The sequence below is a fragment of the Gymnodraco acuticeps genome, unplaced genomic scaffold, assembly GCF_902827175.1.
Source record: "Gymnodraco acuticeps unplaced genomic scaffold, fGymAcu1.1, whole genome shotgun sequence".
NCBI classification, from domain to species: Eukaryota; Metazoa; Chordata; class Actinopteri; order Perciformes; family Bathydraconidae; genus Gymnodraco; species Gymnodraco acuticeps.
The window spans coordinates 882630-909471 of NW_022992079.1; the positions used below are offsets into that span (position 1 = coordinate 882630).

General features: G+C 42.3%; 1 protein-coding gene across 2 annotated transcripts; it reads left to right on the forward strand.

Moving 5' to 3' along the window:
* Positions 1–25460, forward strand: LOC117537195 (bromo and FHA domain-containing protein DDB_G0267958-like). 2 transcript variants are annotated; one of them, XM_034202349.1, is made up of 5 exons: positions 1–957; positions 1487–1654; positions 6385–6563; positions 6728–6968; positions 23150–25460. In XM_034202349.1, exons 1-5 carry the CDS (start codon positions 322–324, stop codon positions 23630–23632), a joined length of 1707 nt encoding a protein of 568 aa, XP_034058240.1. In that variant the 5' UTR covers positions 1–321; the 3' UTR covers positions 23633–25460. The 2 variants fall into 2 exon arrangements, with proteins under 2 accessions (XP_034058240.1, XP_034058239.1); XM_034202348.1 differs by having other exon boundaries at positions 322–957; positions 23141–25460.
* Positions 25461–26842: the final 1382 nt, after the last annotated feature.

Sequence of the window (26842 nt, forward strand, 5' to 3'; positions counted from 1 at the left end):
TAGTTCAATGTTTATCAACGGCTACATCCTGTTGGTCACAGCTTCTGTTTTCCAACTGATCTGCAACTGTTCATAGTTTAAAACGGTCTATATTTTGTCCGCAAAGCTTGGTAGAATAAACCTCCTTTTGCTGTACATGTCGACCTGACGGTTCAAGAGACTTTACTCTGAAAGATCTGCCTGCACGTCCTGGTGGTTGTTCTGGCGGGCTCCAGGGTTAGCAAGTAACCGTTGGCCTGCTGCGAACAGCGATGACTACAGATAGAGTTTCTCTTCCTGCGTATTGACCTATTGACTCAAACCAGAGGGTTTCTTTTCATCATGGCGAGTGAAAACAGCGAAACCAACGCAGTGAACGGAGATGAGACTGTTCCCTCATCCGAGACAAACGAGCATGACTATGCCCACGACTCCGCGGACGGTAACCTAACTTCCACGGAAGCGTCCTCCTCAGGTGCACCAGCTGCTAACGAGGCTGTCAGTGCAGAGAGCTTCACGACAGCGGCCGAACCTGAGCCCAGCTCCTTGGGGCAGCATACCCAGCCGGTGGAGCTTCCCGAACCGGCTGTTGGTGCGGAGGTGGACTGCCCCGGTGGAAACGATGTGGAGGCGTTTCCTCCAGCGAACACCGAAGAGGTATCCCATAAGACAGACCCATGTCTACTGGCGGCTACGGCCTCGCCCGCTCTGCGAGTCGGTCGCCGTAGACCCAGGCGGCCCGAGGACAACAACTGCTCCGCCTGCCACTCTGAGTTCGAGCGGCAGGGCCGCAGCTTCAACCGGAGGGCGGTGTACACCTTCTCCACCCCGGAGACGGTGCAGTGGGCATTCCCGGGCGCCTCTGTGCACGAAAAGTCCTTCGTGTGTGAGACCTGCGCCCAGGTCATCAGGAGCAGCTGTAAACGCAGACAGAGTGGGAAGCGGACTCTGTGGGTGAAGCCGCCTCAGACAAAACAGGTGTGGGATACATACTGATAAGAGCTGTATCTCCCATCATACATTCTGCAATGTATTTAGGCGAAGCCCCTCTCACTTCGGATGTCCCCCCCCTTAAAATGTGTACGGCAGTCAACATTAATAGACACATAATGTTATTGTGTGAGTTATGCCATAAATAACACATTTGAAGTTTAACATTTAAAAGATACATTTGCAAGTAAAGAAAGTTGCAGTTCGTCGTTGGACCCCTTAGTGTGGGTGAAACGGCTGACCTTCTAATTTTGTATTGCACTCACAAAAAATAGCTAGATAACTTGCTATCTAGTACGCAACATTCAGAAATGTAACATATTTGTTGTACCTGGCGTGTTTCATCCTGCAACTCCCAGTCGCTCTATAAGCTGTAAAACAAGCAGGACCCATTGTGACCCTTGGTCTGTGGGCTACGATATGTTAACCATGGATGTGGTCGTGTTCCACACAATTGAGAGATGCTGTATGAATCTTTGATGTTTTCTTTGTTTCTCCTTGGTGATGGTGACTGCAGTCAGAGGGGAGGGACAAGAAGAAGAAAGGCCGCAGGATGGGGAAGAAGAGCAAAGCGGCGCTGCTGGTGAGCAAGTCCTGCTACAAGGCTGCCTTCAAAATGCTCTGGTCAGCCAAAGGTGCCCGAAAGCCAATGATGGATTTCTGGAGCAAACAGCTGAAAGAGGAGGTGAGGAGAGCAGCTACTAAAACCGTCTATTATAACAAACACATTCTGCTTTAGGTCTCCAAAAGAAACATTTCACCAATGTTTGTTATAAGTGAAGCGCAGATACAGACCCTAGTCATTCTTTGGATTTGTCAATTTGCTTCAATTTATACACGCTTCACATGATGGCATTGCTGCACACAGCGGCACATGCACTTAAATCAGGGGTTCCCAACCCCCGGTCTGCAGACCGGTACCGGGCCGCGGAGGTGTTACTGCCGGGCCGCGAAATAGCTGTGAGTTTATCGTAATATTTGCAGAATTATAAATATATAAAAAATATTTTATCATACTTTTTTTAAGTGTTTTTTTGCACCTACCAGTCATATTATTTAATCCAGTAGCCTAGTTAATCTTTCACCAGAAAACCGTTGAAAATGGCTTTTATGATGTTCCGAGGGATTCGGCGGCTCAGCCTGGTCTCAGCCTCTCGTGCACACGAGAAAGTTACCGGTGCGCCAAGTAGGAAGAGGAGCAGGAGACAACCGTTTGATTGCAGACTGCTATGTTTATGTGGGGAAATGGCAGTGCATACATTATTTGAGATAAAGATATTTCGAACTCGGACTTCATTTTAAGGACATGTCGGCCAGGGGTGTAGAGCTATTTGTTTAAGCACCGGATTGACAAAACAGGAGAGTAAACCAGTCTGCCTTGATCTATGAATTCATGTCCGGGACTCTCGCGGTATCTGCTGCCCACAGCTGTTTTATAGAAGGAAAACCTCCTTCACTTCATGAAATGACTGCAGCATCAGGAGGCAGCGGGACTTATACTCCGCCTCTGAGAAGTGCAGCACCAGCGGGTAAAGATGTGCCTTTTTACGCACCGCCTTCGCTGTGTTTACCTTCATCAAAACAGCGAGTGACTGCAGGCTGCTACGTGTTAACCACACACACCTCTACACACATCGAACTGCCCGATTACTCCCCCTTTTATTAGTTTTATGAAGGAGATGTCCAGTCACCAAGGTGCATGATGTGTGTGTGTATGTGCTCTGCTCAGCTCTGTGTGTTTGTGTTTGTCCGACACCGGCATTTGTTTTCAAATGACCATGAACAGTAATTTACACACATCTGGCTAACTCATAGGTATATGCGGGTGTTCCTAAAATAAGTTAGTTTAATGTTAATCACGATGTAGAGCTAAATGCTGTCGGAGTGCACCGGAACGAACGTCACTATCATAATATCTTCTGAAAACAAATGCCAGTGACACACACACACAGACACACACACACAGGGCCGCCCCTGGCCAACTTGGGGCGACATTGTGAGATGAGGCCCCCCCCCCCCAACCGACAGGAGTGAAACAATTTTTTTGGAAACAAAGTAGGCTACTTTGCAAATATAATTCCTGTTTATTATTATTATTATCAACACAGTTACTTTTTTATACAGTGAGGTAAATGGTAAATGTGCATGCATGTCGTTCAGTATGCGTTTACAGGTGAATTTTGCATTTCCTGCCAAATACTAGCCTCAAAAAGATTAAAATATAATTAATGCAAATAAACTACTTCTACTAATAATGATAATCAATTCAATAATAAAAATACTATATTGTTTTATTATAATATAGTTGTAATATAGTCAAGACAAAACATGCTTATGACATGCTCAAAAACTGATATTACTTAAATCTGTATTCAAATGTAGTTCCCTCTGTCAGCAATGTATCAACAACTACACACACATTTCTATCAGTATTTCTCTGTGTTGTGGTTGACATGATGATGACTGTTAGGAGTTAAGGGGAGAGGCTGAGCATCACCATGAAATGTGCAAATTGACATAAAAATGAATAAAAGCCTAAAAAAATGCTCCATGTTTTTTTCTGTAAACTTTAACTGTTATGTAAGCCAACTAGACAGACAGTGTATCACTCTTCCTCCTGTACATTAGCAGATAAAAGGCATCACATACTTGAATGAATGGTAAATAAAGAATGCTGGAAATAACTGCATCTCCATTAGCCTATATGCTATGCAGAGACTGCCTTCTTCATGTCGTGAATTGCAGCTGATGTTTTAATATGGCAATTTGACTTATACAACATTCGCAAGTTGTACATTTGACTCATACAATAACCCACCTTCGAGTGATGCTCTAGTTTCTTCATGTTTTGTTTTTTGCGCCAGACTGAAACTGTCTTTTCACCGACATCTCTTCACCTGCACTAGTGGCCGTATCAAAGCCGTGATTGGTCATATGTAGGGATGCTCCGATCGATATCGGCCGATACTCACTCTCTACCGATCGATCGGTGCTCTCTAAACATGCCGATCGCGAGAGCCGATCGAATGACGTAAAATACATGACACTTTTCTCTGTGTGTGGCAAAACAAGCTCGCCAAAATGTCTTCACCGGTCTGGCATTATTTTAAGGTGTCCGAAAAAGACAGTAAAATAGCGGTATGCAACGTGTGTGTGAAGCAGAAATCCTGCAGCTCCGCCCGCCGGACCGGTAGGCGGAACGAAACACACAAGAGTTAGACCTAACACACTTAGCTATTTTATCTACCTCTGGAACAAGCTAAACTAGTTATTATAAATATATGTATTCTTCACTGTCGGGTCACTCATTACTAGATCAGTGAGCTGCATGAGATACTGACAGGCTGTCAGGAGAGGGAGAGAGGGGGGAGAGAGGAAAAGAGAGCGCTTCCGCTCATTTCTCCCGTGTTATTATCCAAAGTGAATGTAAACTTGAATAATGTACATCATTTGAATGTAATAATTAAGTTGATTGTTGTTTGTGGAAGCTCCAGTGAATGAGACCCATTAACTGAGTTTAAACATCACTTTAAATGGAAGATTTAAAGTGATGTTTAAATCTTCCATTTAGGCCCCGCCCACTCGATCGGATCGGCGATCGGTATCGGCCGATACTGATTCCGGCGATCGGCCCCGAAATTGGCGATCGGAGCATCCCTAGTCATATGTCGATTCATTGCAACGGTGTCGGGTTACAGACGTGCTCCCCTTGTCACCTCTCACTCTCGCGGGGGGTGCGCGGAGAACTGAACGGAGAACTGCGCACAGCAGCTGAGGCCCTCTGGGCGGGGCCCCCTGCAGCCTGCGTGATTGGCCTGTAGGGAGGGGCGGCCCTGCACACACACACCCTGGCGACCGGACATCTCCTTCATAATGCGCCTTCTCCTCGTTTTCCCAGCATACACTGGATTATCCGTAAATCATACAAACAAAACCAAAACGTTGATTTATCTGTTTTCCCGTTTTGGTTTAAAAACCGAATAACGTCGGTTTTTTGTTTTTCCGAAAAACCAAAAAACGACACCGGTTCTTTTTTAAACGTTAATATGTTTTGGATGCATATTAGGAATGCACGATATTGGTTTTTTGAAACCGATACCGATAACTTCCTGCTTCTCAAGACCGATACCGATAATAAAAAAAAATGTACGCCACCAATTATTTTAACGCAATTAACACATGTGTATTTTTTTTTCCTTGGCCGCCCCGTAGTTTCAGAGCGCATCGAGTTTAAAATACCATCTACAAGCTGATGCTGACAGCCCCGCTCCTGCCGTCCGCTTGTGGCAGACCACACTTCCACACTCACCGGCATGCACCGACTGGCCATCTGGAGGACCGGGAGGGTGTGTGTATGTGTGGCCCGAGCGAGCGAGAGAGAGACCTTACGTGCATTGTTGTTGTTAGCATCTGGTGCTAGCTAGCTGCGCTAACGGATATACTGTAAGGAGCTGTTTAAATTAAAACAGAGGAGCGACATTTCGCCACAACTGCGCCGAGCACTTGACTTTATGCAGGAAGCCAGACAGTGGGACATTGTACGAAAAGTCAGCACACTCAGCACGGATAGTGCGCAACATGATTGCAGCGTCCAGGCAGCTCCGGTTCGAGCATATGCCTTGAGTTGCACGTAGCTCCAACGCCCATACCACCGACGACATGTTTGTTTACTGTCCTGGCTTCACGGCCGCACACCATTTACGTCACAGCCAGGCATGAGTTAGGGAGCGCTGGATTTGTGAAGAACTCCCCTCTTCCTAAACCACTAATACCACAGTACTGGCAAAACGGGAGGAGCCGAGTGAAAAATAAGCGCCCCTCATCCCAATCCACCCACACCGCAGTATTTTTTCTTTTTTTTTACCCAAAAAATATATTGTATATTATCGGGGCTATTAATACTGGTATCGGGTTTATCGGGATGACGTCATAATTCCTAATATCGGACCGATAATTATCGTGCATCCCTAATGCATATTGTTCTAGTATTTGTTCAGGCTGTTGCATACAATTAGCCTCTGTTGCTACCTGCTGGTGGTGAATAAATATTAAAATCAGTTAAAATTGACAACCGGTCCGCGATTTTTTTTTAATGTATCTGCCGGTCCTTAAAGGTTGGGAACCCCTGACTTAAATCACAGCGACACACACACACACATCATGGCCAAAACAAGGTTTTGAAAACAAGAAGGTCTTTTAACTTAGTGAGGGAAAAATGCAAATCCATGTTTTATTATGAACATAAAATGTAATCTAACTTTTCCATTAAATAATCTTTACTATAATGATTGCACATACTTACAATTATACTTCGTATAAAGATAGAACATTGTAATCAGCAGGTCAGGCTTCGCAAATTGTGCATCTCTAACTGTCATGTCACATGTCCTGATGTGTTTCCTGGTGGCGGTGCAGATGAAGGCGCTGACACGGCAGACGGATAATCCTTTCCATCAAAAAGTGACGAGCAGGAAGCCGCTGTCATGCTTCCCCTGGCGGCGTTGTCTGACCTGGGCCCAGGAAAAGGCTCCCCTCGTCACCGCCTGCCTGACCTCACTGTTCCCCGACATCAACAGCCTGTCCAAGAGCAGCAAGTAAGTCTTGAGAGGACACACACACACACACACACACACACACACACAATGGACCAAAGAGTTTAGGAATCCTGCTGGTTCATAACAGTAAAAATGTCTTTGTTAAAATCTCATTGTTTGGTCAGAGATCTGATGAACACTTGTTCTGTTTGCTTGTGTGACAGCCAGATGTCAGAGGAACAGGCCCAGACGCTGCTGGAGCGACGGACCGTGGTGGCGCTCTCCCTTCCGCTCTTCACCAGGAACATCTGGAAGAACAACTTCCTGCAGGCCGCTCTGGGGGCCGAGCTCCGCCTGCAGGGCTGCTCCGGCTCCGCTCTTGACGCCCTGAACACGATGGGACTATGTCAGAACAAAGACACCGTCAGGTTACTGCTGCACAGGCTCCGAAACGGCAAGAAGTCGGTGAGTATTAATACGATTTTAACACAAACTCTTCTTGCAGCCAGACATTTACAGTGGGGCAAAAAAGTATTTAGTCAGCCACCAATTGTGCAAGTTTTCCCAATTAAAAAGATGAGAGAGGCCTGTTTTCATCCTAGGTACACTTCAACTATGAGAGACAGAATGGGGGGAAAGAATCCAGGAAATCACATTGTAGGATTTTTAATGAATTAATTGGTAAATTCCTCTGTAAAATAAGTATTTGATCACCTACAAACAAACAAGATTTCTGGCTCTCACAGACCTGTAACTTCTTCTTTAAGAGCCTCCTCTGTCCTCCACTTGTTAACTGTATTAATGGCACCTGTTTGAACTCGTTATCAGTATAAAAGACACCTGTCCACAACCTCAAACAGTCACACTCCAAACTCCACTATGGCCAAGACCAAAGAGCTGTCAAAGGACACCAGAAACAAAATTGTAGACCTGCACCAGGCTGGGAAGACTGAATCTGCAATAGGTAAGCAGCTTGGTGTGAAGAAATCAACTGTGGGAGCAATTATTAGAAAATGGAAGACATACAAGACCACTGATAATCTCCCTCGATCTGGGGCTCCACGCAAGATCTCACCCCGTGGGGTCAAAATGATCACAAGAACGGTGAGCAAAAATCCCAGAACCACACGGGGGGACCTAGTCAATGACTTGCAGAGAGCTGGGACCAAAGTAACAAAGGCTACCATCAGTAACACACTACGCCGCCAGGGACTCAAATCTTGCAGTGCCAGACGTGTCCCCCTGCTTAAGCCAGTACATGTCCAGGCCCGTCTGAAGTTTGCTAGAGAGCATTTAGATGATCCAGAAGAGGATTGGGAGAATGTCATATGGTCAGATGAAACCAAAATAGAACTTTTTGGTAAAAACTCAACTAGACGTATTTGGAGGAGAAAGAATGCGGAGTTGCATCCAAAGAACACCATACCTACTGTGAAACATGGGGGTGGAAACATCATGCTTTGGGGCTGTTTTTCTGCAAAGGGACCAGGACGACTGATCCGTGTAAAGGAAAGAATGAATGGGGCCATGTATCGTGAGATTTTGAGTGACAACCTCCTTCCATCAGCAAAGGCATTGAAGATGAAACGTGGCTGGGTCTTTCAGCATGACAATGATCCCAAACACACCGCCCGGGCAACAAAGGAGTGGCTTCGTAAGAAGCATTTAAAGTCCTGGAGTGGCCTAGCCAGTCTCCAGATCTCAACCCCATAGAAAATCTTTGGAGGGAGTTGAAAGTCCGTGTTGCCCAGCGACAGCCCCAAAACATCACTGCTCTAGAGGAGATCTGCATGGAGGAATGGGCCAAAATACCAGCAACAGTGTGTGAAAACCTTGTGAAGACTTACAGAAAAGCGTTTGACCTCTGTCATTGCCAACAAAGGGTATATAACAAAGTATTGAGATTAACTTTTGTTATTGACCAAATACTTATGTTCCACCATAATTTGCAAATAAATTCTTTAAAAATCAGACAATGTGATTTTCTGGATTCTTTCCCCCCATTCTGTCTCTCATAGTTGAGGTATACCTAGGATGAAAATTACAGGCCTCTCATCTTTTAAGTGGGAGAACTTGCACAATTGGTGGCTGACTAAATACTTTTTTGCCCCACTGTATATGTTTGCACAATGAAAACATAAATAAGGGAGCAAGAAAACAACACTGTCAAATATTAAAGGGGCCTTATTGCGCTTATTGGGGTTTTCCTTTTCCTGTAGTGTGCTATGTACGTTTTTGTGTATGTAAATGGTCTGCAAAGACATAAAACCCAAAGTTCCCTCCAGAGGGAGTTTCAGGGGGAGCGCTCCAACCGATTGTACTTAATAGGCTAAGGGGCGGGATATCTCTAAGCAGTTGACCAATCATAGCAGACTTTCAGGTACAAGCTAGAGCTGTGTGACCCAGACCAATAATCATATCCCTGTTAGGCTGAAAAGCAATACATGATAACTTTGGAAAAAATGAGATTCTCCCTAATTATAAAAAAATAGAATATATATATATATATATATCAGGGTTTCCGCTAGGATTTTTTCTTGCCGGTCAAGTGTCCGTAAATAATTAATTTTACCGGACAAATTTGAAACTTACCCGTCATGTTTCAATAATAATAATAATAATTGTGTAGCAGAGTTTCCGTTGGCAGTAGGGGTGTAACGGTTCACAAACATTTCGGTTCGGTACGTACCTCGGTTTTTAGGTCACGGTTCGGTACGTTTTCGGTACAGCAGAAACAATTATCACAAAACATAAAATATTTTTTGGGGTTATTTAAATATTAAACTGTGAATAATGTATTCACTCAAATAAATACACAATATAATAAAAATAAACATTAAGGTGCAGCATTTCGATGCACTGAAATAATCTGTATTTGAACTGTACTGTACTAGTACCTAAGCAGCCAGTTTGACATTATGACTTGCTTGTCATTGTATTTTCATGTTTTTTTAAGAAAAATTAACTTGTCCACATTGCCTGCCGAAAGGGCAGATCTGGAGTGGAGTGCACCAGCTGGGCGTAAAAAAGTAGGTCTTAACTCTAACGTCGGGCATAGCTATGTCCGACTTAGTGATTCGAATTTACACCGAGTGCACCAAGCCTGACTAGTCTCGGTCGTAGCTGCGCCTGGTCTTAAGATGCGCGTCCATGTGAATTAGGGCTGTGCATCTTCACTGGTCTCACGATTCGATTCGATTACGATTATCCTGTCAACGATTCGAATCAATTCGATATCCCGATGCATCACGATTCATACCAATGCGTTGCATCCTCAATTTTCTATATTACTGCACATGGCTTATTTTTCATCAATGCATACATGCAGTAAATACATATGAACTCTCTTTTTATTATTTAGAAAGTGCTTCAGAAATCAATAACATAAATGTCTTGACATTCATTTATAAACCAAAATAAATGAATTGTATAGGTCTAGCCTCCCTATATCTGTGTGTGAAGTTGTTCCATCCTCAAAAACAAAAAAATAATGCTTCTGCAGTCTAGCTGCAGCTTCTAGCAATGGTCTTCTGTTAAAAAAAGGACACTGAATGTCCTGAATGTGGCATCACACACAGGACTTGAGTCTGAACACAGCAGACAACAGGAGTATTTACAACAGCATATAACAACTAAAATACTGCATGTGGGTGCACACTTACATTCTCTGTCTTACTGTTACATAAATCCCATGAATGTATGAGATTAAGTTAGCTTCATTATATCTCAGTGATTAAGTGAATAATAAAGTTTCTATCGGGTCACTATCAGCCTGTCACTCATTATTTTCAGGGAGGGGGCGGGGTTTGGAGGAACGGAGAGGAGACGGTGATCGTGGAAGCTTTTTTCCTCCTGCCTTCACAAACTTTACACACGTATATATCGTCTGAAAATTGCTAGAGGACATTTATACTTTGCAATCCAAGACTTAATTAAATCCACCAAAAACCTGACATGATTGTAACGCGATTATTTTTGAAAAACATAAATCCCTGTGCCGCAGCGACACGGAGTGATTCAGAGCGGGTCCTTCTGCTGTTGGTTCTGGACTGGTGTTCTTGTGTTGGTGGATAAAGCAGACTGCTCCGTGTTTGGTGTTGCTGTGCCGCTGTCACGTCTGTTCCCTGATCTCTGCGTCACCGACCGATTTGATATTAAAGTGACAGAAAAAAAAACGTTCCGCGGACGGAAAATCAGGAAGCAACGTTACTACGCTATAACCGATTATCTTCCGTCACTGCATCGATACCGAATCGTCCACGTCCGCATCGCAATGGATCGTAGAAACGATTATTTTCAGCACCCCTAAAGTGAATACACGCGAAACAGTAATTGTTGCCAAGCAACACACGTCTACATAATTTAACACTCGAACTCCTCCATTCAGAGCAAGCTAAGACTAGGATAACGAAGTCATGGATAACGGAAACCAAAAGAAGAGAAAAATGACGCCCACACCCCGAAAAAGAAAGAGGGATTTTACAGAGCTACAGCGTGAACTGGTGGAGAAAGAGATCGTTCGTGTGGAGGTGGAGACCGCACAACTGAGAGCGGAACATGACAAAATTGAGCTGGAGAAGGAGAAATTAAGACTCAAAGTTATAATTCTCAAGAATCAACAAAGAATCACTGAAGAAGGCAATTTGTCATTCACCATTCTCTAATCATATTTGTTGTAGGCCTACTTGTTTTTATCTCAATTTCATGTTAATAGTTCTCCAAATGTTGTTATCTAATGTTCTTGTTTGTGTTTTTTGAATAAAATAGGCTATAAAACGGCCTAATGAAAATATGTGGTTACAATGGGAGCTTATTGAAATGCAATTGCAAAAAAACAGCGTTCATATTACAAATATACAGGGCTATATGTTTATTATGTGATTGCGGTTAAGTCGTCCACCGATATCTTCACGGATGCCAGGAGGATTTTGCTGCTTCTTCTTGTGTTTGTAAGTGAATATAATTCCTAAGGCGGCGCTGGAGAGCCAAGGAAACTTGTCTAATAGCCCGACATGCAGTTGTGCGATGAACATTAATGATGTCTCCCACAGTATTAAAGTAAAATCTGAGCGCAATCAGCACCTGCAAGGTTGGGGAGAGTGCAGCGTTTCTGTCTGATCCGTTCTGTTGTTGAGGGGAGATCTCCTCGATTAAATCAAAAAGGGCTTGTCTGCCCAAACGAAACCTCTCTATCAGCTCACTGAATAGATGTCCAGTGGGTTTGTTCGATCACGGACGACTCTTTCTCTTCTTAATGCCCTTTCGTTGTTACAACATGTAAACAAGACGCACTGCCATAGTTATTTTCCTTCTTGCCTGTTTTACGTTACTATGGATACTAGTCTCTCTTTCCGGTTTACGCCTGCTCCATACTAGGCGTAAAAGTTACACCTGGGCACAACGCATACAGGGCTTAAGTCTAAGTGGTGCACTAGTCATAACTTTAGTTTGGTCTTAACCTTCGGTTCTACGTCGGACGTAGAGTTACGACCAGTTTACGCCCAGCTGGTGCACTCCACTCCTGCTGGCACTAACAATGTCTCCTGCTGTGGAGAACACCCTCTCGCTAGGGACAGAGGTAGCAGATACAGCCAGGTAGCGCTTTGCTAACATGGCAACATAAGGATATTTGGCGTTTGTAATAGCTTTGGCTCGGTCTGATCTTTTTGCGAGTGGTGGAGGCTTAAATGCTAGTGGGAGTTGGGTTTGCACTTCAGTCTTTTTTCTTTTGGTACCGGTGATATTCACGTTCGGGTGATGCCTTTTCAAATGAGTGTGCAAGTTTGTTGTATTGCCAGCCGCGTAACCAATTTTAGTTGAACAATGCCGACAAACAGCTTTGGTTCGGTCCACCTGTCTTTGTCTGTCATCCTTGTACGTAACTGCGAAACCAAAATGTTCCCAAACAGGAGACTTCAATGATGCTGGAGGATTTTCGAGCTCAACTTTATCTGCGTTCGCCATTTTGACAGTTCCTCAAATTACTGACTACATTTGAACGCATCCCTGTGACCAGCTCTCTAGTATGCCTCATCCAATGAAATGACGCTCTATGACGCGTTGAACCCAATGTGAGCAAATTACTCTGAATGCTGCGACGCAGCACCTGAGATTACTTCCAAAAGGTTGTTCACGTTCTCAATTTTTTACGTTTAACGTTATATTCGTTCGGTACACTTCGGTACACACGTCTACCGAACTGAAGGGCCCATATACCGAATAATTTCGGTACGAATACGTATACCGTTACACCCCTAGTTAGCAGGTAATTACCGGACTATGAGCGGATATGCTGATGTTTAAAACTCAGTTAATGGGGCTCATTTTTATATTGCTTCAGTTTATGATCGTAACAGATGGAAAAGTTCAGATTCATTCAATAAATGATGCGCTTCCACTAGGGATGCACGATATTGTTTTTTTGAAACTGATACCGATAACTTCCTGCTTCTCAAGACCGATACCGATAACAACAAAAAAATTAACGCCACAAATTATTTTAACGCAATTAACGCATGTGTATTTTTTTTTCCTTGGCCGCCCCGTAGTTTCAGAGCGCATCGAGTTTAAAATACCATCTACAAGCTGATGCTGACAGCCCCGCTCCTGCCGTCCGCTTGTGGCAGACCACACTTCCACACTCACCGGCATGCACCGACTGGCCATCTGGAGGACCGGGAGGGTGTGTGTATGTGTGGCCCGAGCGAGCGAGAGAGAGACCTTACGTGCATTGTTGTTGTTAGCATCTGGTGCTAGCTAGCTGCGCTAACGGATATAAGGAGCTGTTTAAATGAAAACAGAGGAGCGACATTTCGCCACAACTGCGCCGAGCACTTGACTTTATGCAGGAAGCCAGACAGTGGGACATTGTACGAAAAGTCAGCACACTCAGCACGGATAGTGCGCAACATGATTGCAGCGTCCAGGCAGCTCCGATTCGAGCATATGCCTTGAGTTGCACATAGCTCCAACGCCCATACCACCGACGACATGTTTGTTTACTGTCCTGGCTTCACGGCCGCACACCATTTACGTCACAGCCAGGCATGAGTTAGGGAGCGCTGGATTTGTGAAGAACTCCCCTCTTCCTAAACCACTAATACCACAGTACTGGCAAAACGGGAGGAACCGAGTGAAAAACAAGCGCCCCTCATCCCAATCCACCCACACCGCAGTATTTTTTCTTTTTTTTACCCAAAAAATATATTGTATATTATCGGGGCTATTAATACTGGTATCGGGTTTATCGGGATGACGTCATAATTCCTAATATCGGACCAATAATTATCGTGCATCCCTAGCTTCCACCATAGACTGTATATATAAATGGACGTAGTGTCCGTGACGTCACCCATAGAATTCTGCAGAGTTGCAGAGAAGCCCTTAGTAGGCGGAGTCGACCACTAACGGCTTGACAGCAACGTCAGAGTCTAATGCCGCCTGCTCCAAATAAGGGCAAAGAGGCGGGACCTGCTGCCTCCGAACTGGAAGTAAACAGAGCTAGCTCAGGCTAAGAAGCTAAGCGAACATGAAATACATGCATACCAAGTTACTGCTAACAGTGTAGTTCCCCTATATAAACGTTACCTTCATAAGCAAATTAGACAATCTGCAAGAGAATTGGCTATATTTTGTTATTCTTAATGCTCGTCATTCACACGTTAAGAAAATAAGTACCGATACATAGCAGAACAATTGTGGCGATGTTCAGCTTAATAAGCCTTGTTCAACATAATTTATTTAGCTAATACTACAGCAGGCGAACCAAGTCTGCATTTCGCTGCATTCCTTGATCTCCAGTTATAACGACGGACTCCACCGCCCGGACCTAACGGAGCCGCAGTGGGCTAGCTCCGGGACGCCGGCTGGAGCTAGCCCCCTGCGGCTCCGTTAGCTCCGGCGGCCACCACTGGGATAATTGGGTCCCCTATTAACATTTGCTCCGGTTTAGCATTATGGGCGTCATAGCTATAGACTATAAAAGTCTTACCCAAGGCCGAATCATAAACTAAAATGTATATGTATTAGGGATGTACGATATTGGTTTTTTGAAACCGATACCAATACCGATAACTTCCTGCTTCTCAAGACCGATACCGATAACCGATAATAATATAATATATATATATATATATTAAATGTACCTGTAGTTTTGCACACCTGGTGGTAAAAAAAAGACTAGTAGTGAGCAAATGACATGAGCATTACTACTATGAACAAAACAAAGCCAAGAACAGTTTTGACTCTTCAAAGTGACCATATTTATTTTCCCAAATAAAGTTCTTGCCTTTTTCAAAAGCCTCGTGGATAGGTAAAAGCCCCGGTGCCTTTGCAGCTGGCTTTGGATTCGCCGCTAGTTTAGCAGCGCAGGCGTCTTCGTACGCTTTTAACACACCATCGTAGCGATGGCGATATTTCAGGTGACTAATCAGGTTGGAAGTATTATAGCTCGTTGCCTTTTTCCCTCCTCATGGAACTTCTGCATTGCATTTGTTAATACAAATAGCAAGCGAACTATCTAACTTTGAAATAGTCCCATACTACCGACGACATGTTTGTTTACTGTCCTGGCTTCACGGCCGCACACCATTTACGTCACAGCCAGGCATGACTTAGGGAGCGCTGGATTTGTGAAAAATTCCCCTCTTCCTAAACCACTTATACCACAGTACTGGCAAAACGGGAGGAGCCGAGTGAAAAACAAGCGCCCCTCATCCCAATCCACCCACACCGCAGTATTTTTTTCTTTTTTTTTACCCAAAAAATATATTGTATATTATCAGGGCTATTAATACTTTTATCGGGTTTATCGGGATGACGTCATAATTCCTAATATCGGACCGATAATTATCGGGCCGATAATTATCGTGCACCACTAATATGTATGCATAAAGGGTTACGTCCTTAGCTGGCTAATAAGTAACAAGCTAAGCTACCAAGCACACAAACACCTGCGAACGGGGTTAACATGTATAATATTATCATTTTAGACTTCTTGGAAGTTCTGTTAGTACATTCAAGCGCACAGCACGACATTTTAATTGTCTGGTATTTGTAACAATATTCCCTAAAAGGCACAATCACCACGAACACGGCTAAAGCTAAAGGGTTAGGTACAGTACTATGACTAACTAACGTTGTAGCCTCTATGGTTGTAGCCTAGCTTTGTGGACAAGTTGCTGTTAGCTGACAGTGAGGCATGTCCATCAAAGTGACCACGCCCTAATTTATGCAAAAAATGTAAGACCTAATATAAATAAAAGGGTCGTGTTAGAAAACAATTCACTCACAGATTCATAATCATGAAGGTGGAATCTAACTATATCGATAATAATATGTATTGCATCCATGGGTAGAAACTAGGGCTGCACGATATTGAAAAAAACTGACATCGCGATTTCCCCCCCCCCCCTGCGGTATATATTGCGTTTTTTTTAACCTGTTAAGCCCCAAAGTCCCGGCGGGTACTTTACTTTTTTATTTCACGACACTGTCTCAGGCATGGGCGTAGGAAGCATCCTGAATGTGGGGGGGGATTTTTTAAGGGGGGGTCACCCATAGGATTCTGCAGAGTTTGTAGAGTTATATTTGTATTTATTCATGTTAGCAAACTATGGATAAGCTTAAAATGAGAATAATTTGGGTAAAACTGTGAGCTGGATTTGGGGCCTTTTGACATGTGTTTTTGAGGACAAAGGAAGATGGGGGGAAGGTGAGAGCATGTCTTGATTTGCATTCAACGTATCTAGCTACAGTGGTTGGGGAAACCTAAGGTCGGAGGTGTCTGTGATATTTGGGCGGCCAATCAATGAGCTCCAAAGGGAAGGATCTGATAACTCCTCCCATTGTCAAAGAGTATAAACAGACACACACGCGGTGTTCAGCCTCTTTCCTCTGGCTGGCTCACGTGCAGGTAAATTCGGGATCCCAGGGATTAACTGTGTTGAATTTGTACTGTATTGATTGTATTGTATTGTCATATTATCATTAAAGTAACGGTTATTTGGTAGCTCTGGATTCCTTCCTGTATTAACCAGCTTGATAGGGACGTGCGGAGATTTGAAAAGCGGACTAGATATCCCTTTAAATCTCTAACAAGTTGCAGAGAAGCCCTTAGTAGGCGGAGTCGACCACTAACGGCTTGACAGCAACGTCAGAGTCTAATGGCGCCTGCTCCAAATAAGGGCAAAGAGGCGGGACCTGCTGCCTCCGAACTGGAAGTAAACAGAGCTAGCTCAGGCTAAGAAGCTAAGCGAACATGAAATACATGCATACCAAGTTACTGCTAACAGTGTAGTTCCCCTATATAAACGTTACCTTCATAATCAAATGAGACAATCTGCAAGAGAATTAGCTATATTTTGTTATTCTTAATGCTCGTCATTCACACGTTAAGAAAAGAAGTACCGATACATAGTAGAACAATTGTGGCGATGTTCAGCTTAATAAGCCTTGTTCAACATAATTTATTTAGCTAATACTACAGCAGGCGAACCAAGTCTGCGTTTCGCTGCATTCCTTGATCTCCAGTTATAACGACGGACTCCACCGCCCGGACCTAACGGAGCCGCAGTGGGCTAGCTCCGGGACGCCGGCTGGAGCTAGCCCCCTGCGGCTCCGTTAGCTCCGGCGGCCACCACTGGGATAATTGGGTCCCCTATTAACATTTGCTCTGGTTTAGCATTATGAGCGTCATAGCCATAGACTATAAAAGTCTTACCCAAGGCCGAATCATAAACTAAAATGTATATGTATTAGGGATGTACGATATTGGTTTTTTGAAACCGATACCGATACCGATAACTTCCTGCTTCTCAAGACCGATACCGATAACCGATAATAATATAATATATATATATATATTAAATGTACCTGTAGTTTTGCACACCTGGTGGTAAAAAAAAGACTAGTAGTGAGCAAATGACATGAGCATTACTACTATGAACAAAACAAAGCCAAGAACAGTTTTGACTCTTCAAAGTGACCATATTTATTTTCCCAAATAAAGTTCTTGCCTTTTTCAAAAGCCTCGTGGATAGGTAAAAGCCCCGGTGCCTTTGCAGCTGGCTTTGGATTCGCCGCTAGTTTAGCAGCGCAGGCGTCTTCGTACGCTTTTAACACACCATCGTAGCGATGGCGATATTTCAGGTGACTAATCAGGTTGGAAGTATTATAGCTCGTTGCCTTTTTCCCTCCTCATGGAACTTCTGCATTGCATTTGTTAATACAAATAGCAAGCAAACTATCTAACTCTGAAACTTTGAAATAGTCCCATACTACCGACGACATGTTTGTTTACTGTCCTGGCTTCACGGCCGCACACCATTTACGTCACAGCCAGGCATGACTTAGGGAGCGCTGGATTTGTGAAAAATTCCCCTCTTCCTAAACCACTTATACCACAGTACTGGCAAAACGGGAGGAGCCGAGTGAAAAACAAGCGCCCCTCATCCCAATCCACCCACACCGCAGTATTTTTTTCTTTTTTTTTACCCAAAAAATATATTGTATATTATCGGGGCTATTAATACTTTTATCGGGATGACGTCATAATTCCTAATATCGGACCGATAATTATCGGGCCGATAATTATCGTGCACCACTAATATGTATGCATAAAGGGTTACGTCCTTAGCTGGCTAATAAGTAACAAGCTAAGCTACCAAGCACACAAACACCTGCGAACGGGGTTAACATGTATAATATTATCATTTTAGACTTCTTGGAAGTTCTGTTAGTACATTCAAGCGCACAGCACGACATTTTAATTGTCTGGTATTTGTAACAATATTCCCTAAAAGGCACAATCACCACGAACACGGCTAAAGCTAAAGGGTTAGGTACAGTACTATGACTAACTAACGTTGTAGCCTCTATGGTTGTAGCCTAGCTTTGTGGACAAGTTGCTGTTAGCTGACAGTGAGGCATGTCCATCAAAGTGACCACGCCCTAATTTATGCAAAAAATGTAAGACCTAATATAAATAAAAGGGTCGTGTTAGAAAACAATTCACTCACAGATTCATAATCATGAAGGTGGAATCTAACTATATCGATAATAATATGTATTGCATCCATGGGTAGAAACTAGGGCTGCACGATATTGAAAAAAACTGACATCGCGATTTCCCCCCCCCCCCCCTGCGGTATATATTGCGTTTTTTTTAACCTGTTAAGCCCCAAAGTCCCGGCGGGTACTTTACTTTTTTTTTTCACGACACTGTCTCAGGCATGGGCGTAGGAAGCATCCTGAATGTGGGGGGGACATTTTTAAGGGGGGGTGTGGGGCTCCCCCCCCCCCCCCCCCCCACGAAAAAAAAAAACCAGTATATGGTGGTTTGATACTTTTATGTGGCTATACTAGTATGAGGAAAATTATGGGTACATTTTGTAATTGCATCCAGTAGTAAAGAAAGGAAACATATTTGATTATTAATTCAGAGCCGTCTTTGAATTAATAAAAAGCAGTTTAAATGCCCATTTGTTGTACATTTATATACAACAATAAATATTTGTGAGTGCGTTGAGAGATATTGTTGTGGAGAGTCATTTATATATAAATCGCAAAATACATTTGTGAATCCTTCTATGAGCATTTATTAGGGCCCGAGCACGGAGCGCTAGGACCCAACGGCGTCCTAGCACGAGTTCAGCCCCTATCCAATATGATGCTAAATTGAGAAGAACATTTTTTATAGCTCAATCGTGGAGGTCGTAAGCTGACAGCGAATACACCATTTATTACAATTTACATGTCACAAATTACTCCAAATGACTCCAATCTACTCGCGTATACTTTTTCCAATATTCACGAAACGCTGTATACATATTGCTATTATGATTGCACACATATTTCAAATTGCCTTCCATTAGCCCCGCCCACCAGAAAGTCGGCCATTTTGAAAAATGGCCGTTTTTCATGCATTTTAAGGACATTTCTGCAAACTCTTCATGATCGGAACAATTCCAATCCAGGACAACTTCAGCGCATATCCAATGTCATGCTACATTGAGAAGGAATAGTCCTTCGCTCAAACGGGGAGCTCGTAGGCTAACGGAGAATGTACCATTTTTGACCAATTATATGTCAGATAAGCTACTGAGGCCTGCCTGTTTGCCTGGCACATCAACTCTCACACACACACACACACACACACACACACACACACACACCTACTGTTAGTCCAACAACACCCTTTGCTGGCGGCATATTCATTACAACAGACACCTATACACTCCCTGAACCCTAACCCTAACCCTACTGTTTATTTGTCGATATCTCCTAAAGCCTACAAATAAAATGTGAAATGTAGGCCTATTACATTTATTAGTGAGCGATATATATTATACACACTGTTCTGCTTTCTGCACTGACCTCAGCAGCTGTTCTCACTGTAACATCACCTAACATCCAGGGGACATGTGATTAGTGAGTAAACAAACGGTAAAGGGCAGAAAGTCTGATGCACATTTAATCATCTCAAATAACTTATAATCACAACGGGAACAGTTTGCAGAGCTGTGCTTCGTTGACAGAAGTCCAGCCATGGGTCACACCTCTTTTAAACATCACTGTTGGCTGAAATCGTCTCAGGAGAATACTTCAGTGTACCCTCTGTTATAGCTCCTCTAGAGACACTCCTCTCTCCTCTAAATCAGTGTATCCTCGGTTACGCTCCTCCAGACAGCCTCCTCGATAATCGATCCTCGACGAACCTTTAGAGACATTTGTTTTCCTTTGAGACGGCGCGCCGACATCCGTTTCCGGGTCGCTGCCGGAGGACCTGGGATTCTGGGACACGAAAATTATAGAAATGAGAAACCGCTCATTTCCCAGGACTCGCGCGCGTCTGCTTGACGCCGGGACGACCGGCTGCCCTCCCCGACAGGCGCACGGACGCGAGGGCCCGCTCATCACTGCGCGCACAAGTGCGACCGCAGTTTTAATTAATATTGAGACTGATCTGACTCCATACAGATGTTAAGTTCACCTAGGAATGGTATCATTGACTTAAATGTTGCTCTTCTGTCTATATTGGCCATATGATGCCCCTTGACTGAAATGCTTCCTGTTCAATATCCCCATTGACTTCCTTAACATTCTGGGATGAGAGTCCACATCACAATTTACTCTAAACTGTCATTTCCCTTTCATCACTCACCTCAGCAACGGACCTCTCTCCACTGTCCCTGTGTTCTGTGGTTCTGCCTCTGACTCACTCAAGCGCCTAGATGTCAAGAGAGGTGGTGAAGTGATCATTATTTATTGAGCAGTATACTCTTTCACATTGAATCATAACAAGTCATACTGAATGTAAATACAACTGACTCTAAAGTAAGTCCCAGTCTGTGACATTGGACATTTTGAAGACTCAAAGTCCCAAGCAGTAGAATATTAGCTAGTCTATGTAATGTGCACAGAAAATAAATAGTTAACTGAATACTGGGATGGAAATTGCCTATAAGCACTCATTAAAACATAAACACACACAAAAAGCTTCTGAATGATAAGAAGTATAATTAAAACATAATCCACATTACCATTTTGAGAGAGAGTACCGAAGTTAAAGAACTCAGAAAATAATCTCTTATCGAACTGAGGCTCCAGTAAAACACACTGACTGCGTCTCTACATCAGGGTGTTTACATGAGCACAGAGAGATGGGGTTATTCATGTTCCCTGTTTACATGATAAATACTAGTAACCTGGCATTTCGATGCCTTTTCTCAACTAAACTATTTAGTATTTGTATCTCTCTATCATGACATAAAGACGAAACTCCTCTCCAGAAGTGAGACGCTTTTGCCGCCATCACTGTTAACTGATTAACTGCCACCAGCTCATTACTTACTTTCCTCTTCTTCGAAAACAATGTTCTTATATCCATGTTGTCTGGGGGAGAAAACATATCAAACCAAGAGATCGTCAGCTTTGATTTTCGCTGTATTAACAATGTCCTGAACATTTGGTGTGTGTGCCTTACCTCTTCTACCGGCATCGCTTCATATAACAGATCTGAGCTGTCCAACTATGACAACACTCCTTGAACATGCGCACGCTATGGGAGAATCTGCCTTGGTACAAAGTAGCAGGGAAAACATGGTACAGAGTTTCATTGATTTGGGCATTCTCTCAATAAGCAAGTGGAATGGATTTGATAGTGAAGCACTGACACAGCGCTCTACAGAGTGCGGCGAGTGGATAGACCGATTCACGGACTTTCCACATGGTAAAAGTGGGGGGGTCTAAACTAATCATTTCAAAAAGTGGGGGGGACTTGTCCCACCCTGATATAATGGCTGCGTGGTCTCAGGGGATCTTAATATTTAAGAACCTATTAATGTGTTATACCAGATTAACGGAAATAATCTCAGCTAACAGACGATACAAACCATGTTTACCAAAACAAAACACAAGTCTCATAAGAATCATCTAAATGACCCCTGAGCGAAAAATGCTAACGCACTTTGGCACAGAACTCAAGATAAAAGTACCCTTATTACTTATCGTAGCTGCACATACAAGATATCCGATTAAAGCTGAGGTTCCACAGATTATTTAGGTATATAGTATCATCACTGAGTGATCCGAACTCGGACAGGGGAAGCAAACACAGACATCACAACACGTACCTTTACGTAGCTTCTAGGGGAGATGTCTCACCGTAGCTGTCAATCTGATCAAAAGACGTGTTCAATGGCATTAAAACGAGAAAAAACGCGGCTGAATCGGTTAATCCATAGGCTTTTAACGTCTCTGTATAAAAAAATTATTTCATTTATAATCCATAATTCCATTTTTATGTAAAAATGGCAGAGCAAAAGTTAGCTGCTAATGGTAGCCACCAGAGTGGCTGCTGCTTCCTGTCTAGGCTATACGGGAGTCCAGCGCAGTCTAACACACACACATTACCAAATAAGGAGTGAGAGTGACGCGTAGCCAAAACCGGAAGCTGCATACACTCTGGTGGCTACCATTAGCAGCTAACTTTTGTGCTCCGATTTTTACATAAAAATGGAATTATGGATTATAAACAATTGCTTCAAAGCCACAGATACATTATCAACCTATGGATCAACCGATTCAGCTGCGTTTTTTCTCGTTTTAATGCCATTGAACACGTCTTTTGATCAGATTGACATCTACGGTGAGACGATCTCCTGTAAAAGGTACGTGTTGTGATGTCTTTGTTTGCTTCCCCTGTTGCGAGATCGGATCGCTTAGATACTATACTTAAATAATCTGTGGAGTCTCAGCTTTAATCGGATATATTGTATGTGCAGTTTCGATAAGTAATAAGGGTATCTTTATTTTCAGATCAGATCCAGCTCTCCTGACCGGCCTTTATAGAGAGCACAGATCAAACTATTAAGAGAGAATATCGGCCGATAATGATCGATCGATCGGAGCATCCTTAAATATTACCGGACATTTTGACCAGCAGGTTTTGAATTTACCGGTTTTTAATAAATGTTACCAGCTAAAAAACGGTAATTACCGGCTAACGGAAACCCTGATAAATATAACTTAATTTTTAACTATTTTAACTTAAAAGGTTGCATAAAAATTATTTGTTTAAGCTTTTTTTGTTGGGAAGTACTCGTTATTTTTTTAACTTTGTGCTGTGGTCCTGTCAGCCGACACAGAACGGACGACAGAGGATGAAGATGAAACTAGAGCAGATGAAGGGAGAACATATGATGGAGGAGGAAGATGACATCGAGGAGGAGGAGAATGAGGAGGAAGAAGAAGAGGAGGAGGAGAATGAGGAAGAAGAGGAGGAGAATGAGGAAGAAGAAGACGAGGAGGAGGAAGAAATGGAGATGGCGGTGGAGGAGGTGGAAGTTGAAGAAGTGCAAGTGGGACTCCAAGAGGATGAAGAGGAGGAGGAGCAAGCAGTGGAGGAAAAGGTAGAGTTGGAAAAGAAGCGGAGGAAGAAGAAGGCGAAGAAGCAGAGAAAGGAGGAGAAGAGGAAGGAGAGGGGGAAACGAAGAGGAAAAGACAGAGACACGGAGGAAGAGTCGGATGATGAAGAGTCGGAGCAGAAGAAGAGGCGGGTGGTGGTGGTGAGGCTCGGCCTGCTGAAGGGACACTCAGAGGTCGGACGATCCGACCTATCAGCTCCCTGAGACACTGCAGGCTCCGCCCAAGAACTAAATAGACCCCACCTCTAATCAGAGAGCAGGACAGAAAAGTCCCTCCCTCTTCTCCGGGGGGTGTTGAAAGGGATTCTGGGAATTGGAAGAGGGCAGAAACTGGATGGAAACTAGCGAGAGCTTTACTTTATATTGTTATTTTGACGTTAAATCAATTTAAGGCAGAAAGGAGTTAATTTGATCTCAGAAAAGCCCCTGAAACACAAAACTGCTCCACTGAAAATAACAATAACAGAGCCACAGCTGATTAATCACAAGAGTTCCTGCTGCCGGTTTAAAGTCTTGGGTTAGCTGGATCTGAAAATCCACAGACTTTCTTATTTGTTCCATGATGGTAGTCAACTCAAATACATTTCCTCTCTAACATTTTGTCTACTTTGTCTCCTTCTAATATACTAAAACAGTACATTTTCAAATCTTAAAAAGGTTTCTGGACAGAGCTACCCAATCTGGCCCTAAACGTTGGGACATATGATGGAGTACTAGGTCCACTGGGGAACAATTGTAAAAAGGCATGTTACAAGAGGATTTAGTCATTTCAGATGAAACAGCCTCACAATTCAAACTCGATCATAGGGCTGCAACTAACAATTATTACTCTAGACAATTCAATCAATCATTATCATACACTTTCAATTTCGCGTTTGTTAAACCGTAGTAAACCCATATCCCAACAGAATCATGGCTTCAGTTTCTTGTTTGAAGCACGCTCAGGCTTCACATATTCATTATTTCTCACAATCAAAGATAGTTGTATGATTACAAAGGCTGCAACGAGATTACTTTTTATTACACATTTATTCTGCTGGTGGTTTCTAGATAAATACATTTTTTAGTCCATGGTCGTTAAATGTATATATTTTTTTTATTTCAAATCACATTTGACTTTATATGGCATAAAACATAACAAATCAAAAATTGAGAAAAAACAGCATTTCCTGACATTTCTCCATGAAACTGCTCAATTGCTGATCAATAAAGGTGGCTATTATTTTCCTGTTGTCGATAAGAGAACAATTTGTTGCAGCTCTACGTTACAGTCGGTCATGTGAGGGTTACAAATACTGTTCATTGACAATATTAACATTACATTACTATAAAAACAGACTTGGCTAACAAATGGTGTCCATATGTTTGATTCTCAGACATTAGATTATTTTGATGTTCAACAGAATGCTGTTGGCAAATCGGTTATTACATGAGCACAGAACGAGTTAGAAATCATGTTAAGAAATCAAAGAATATTCATTTTCTCCAAATATTTTTTTCTTTAACTTAAAGTTTGGACGTTAGTCAGGATAAAAAAACGAACATTTTCCTTTTAAACTTTATTTCATGGTCTTTGATTTTGTCATCATTTTAAAGAAAGTTCTATAATAAGGTTATAGTTAAAGTGGAAACTGGGGAATTTCAAATGATTGCGTTATTTTCATATGATTAATACCTTATTACATAGTTATTTCCAAGACATCATAAATCATTAAGGGACCCATACAATAAAGTAAAATGTAGGTTTTCTGTGGAGTACACTGAATAATTCCACCATAAAGCAAAAAAGTGCAGCTGGACATTTCTCTCCTGGTTAGAATCTGATTGAGTTAAAGTTTCTGTAAATCGCTACCGTTTTATAGTTTGATTTAAAACAAATGGTTTGGTTTTTGAGTTTCTTATAGCTTCTAAAAACCATTTATTTGTTATGTTTGAGTCGAAGAGGACTGATGAATGTGTTTTCTGACTGGGTGTGATGTTCAGCGAGTTTGATGCAGGACTGTAAGTTTGTCAATAAAAATGATAAAGGCTTGTCTTGTCTCTGTTGGTTACTGAATTATTGCTACAGATTTGCAGCTTTCATTGAACAAGTAATGTTATTGTTTTTTAAATTACTATTGATATTATATTTCTAATATTTTAGTAAATATTTCCTAGTGAAAATTGCTTAATTAACATCCAAATATGTATCTAATAGACTACAATTCAATAAGAGGTGTGTCAGTTTCCAGTGTAGTATTGTGTGTGTGAAATGGCAGCAAAATAAATGTCAATAAAAACTCCTGAAGTTGAATAATTATATGTATAATGATGTATTTATCCTGTGTGTGTATTTTTTTAGTAGTAGCAGGTTAGTCTTCTACAGTGTTTTTTAAACTTATTCTGAATGTTTTAATATTGTGTATTTTATATTGTGTACTCTATAGATACAGTATATCTTTTGTTAAAATGTAAATTATTACTGTTATAAAAAATAAATGCTAATTTGAGATCAATTAAGTATATCTTATCTAAATAGATTTTACCTAATTATTTAGTATTAAGTAGTATTTTATTTTTGTTGAGCCTCTGAAATGTCATCTTTATGCAGGACGAGTTCTAGCCATTAATTGAAATTGAATAAAGCCCCAATGTTGAGGGGCTGCTGCTGACGAAGAAATAACAGTTTGAAAAACGATAGCCGAGTACGACGAGGATCTTTCTCGACTAAAATATGAAAACCAGCGACGACGGAGCGCTCCTTGACGCTGTTTATATCCAGATACACAGAGCAGGTAAGTTCTCTGTCATTGCTCTATTATCACTTTAAATATGCAATTCCTTTACTTTAGTAAACATATTAATACTAGACTGACGTATACAGTACATATAATCTAGATTTACTTGTACCTTGGGTACTTTCATTGTATTGCAACTCGATTTTGACAGGATAACAACTGGTGACTTCTAGAATTGTGTGAGTAACATTCTGTTTTTAGACTTCTCTGTTTCAGTGTGTGTACTCTGTATCAATGCTCTGTAGTTGATCTGACTGAAATTGTGATTTTAAATCTCAAAACCGCTACAGTATCTGTCAGGCAGAAACTTGGGACAACTAATTTGACTGAAACCTTAAAACTGAACTAACTGACTGCTAGGGTTAACTTTGATTTAAACATTTGTAGAATACTAAGAGCTTTATTGAGTAGGTGTAACTGTATTAAGGGTTAAACTCAGGGTTCGAGTTACGTGGGAGCCAATGGGAGCTGAGCTCCCATAAGGAGGGGCCTGAGCTCCCACGGACCCAGTGAAATCAAACATCTGTGGGGGTCGCTAATATACATTACCAACAACCATTATTTTGATCACAAATAATGCATTTTTCAATGTAATGAGTATTATTTACGTTAACGAGGTAAATAGGCAAACAAAACA

Coding starts and splice junctions, on each gene's coding strand:
- LOC117537195 (XM_034202348.1), top strand. CDS start 322: ATGGCGAGTGAAAACAGCGAAACCAACGCAGTGAACGGAGATGAGACT. Junction 958..1,486: donor AGCCGCCTCAGACAAAACAG/GTGTGGGATACA, acceptor TGGTGACTGCAG/TCAGAGGGGAGGGACAAGAA. Junction 6,564..6,727: donor AGCCTGTCCAAGAGCAGCAA/GTAAGTCTTGAG, acceptor CTTGTGTGACAG/CCAGATGTCAGAGGAACAGG.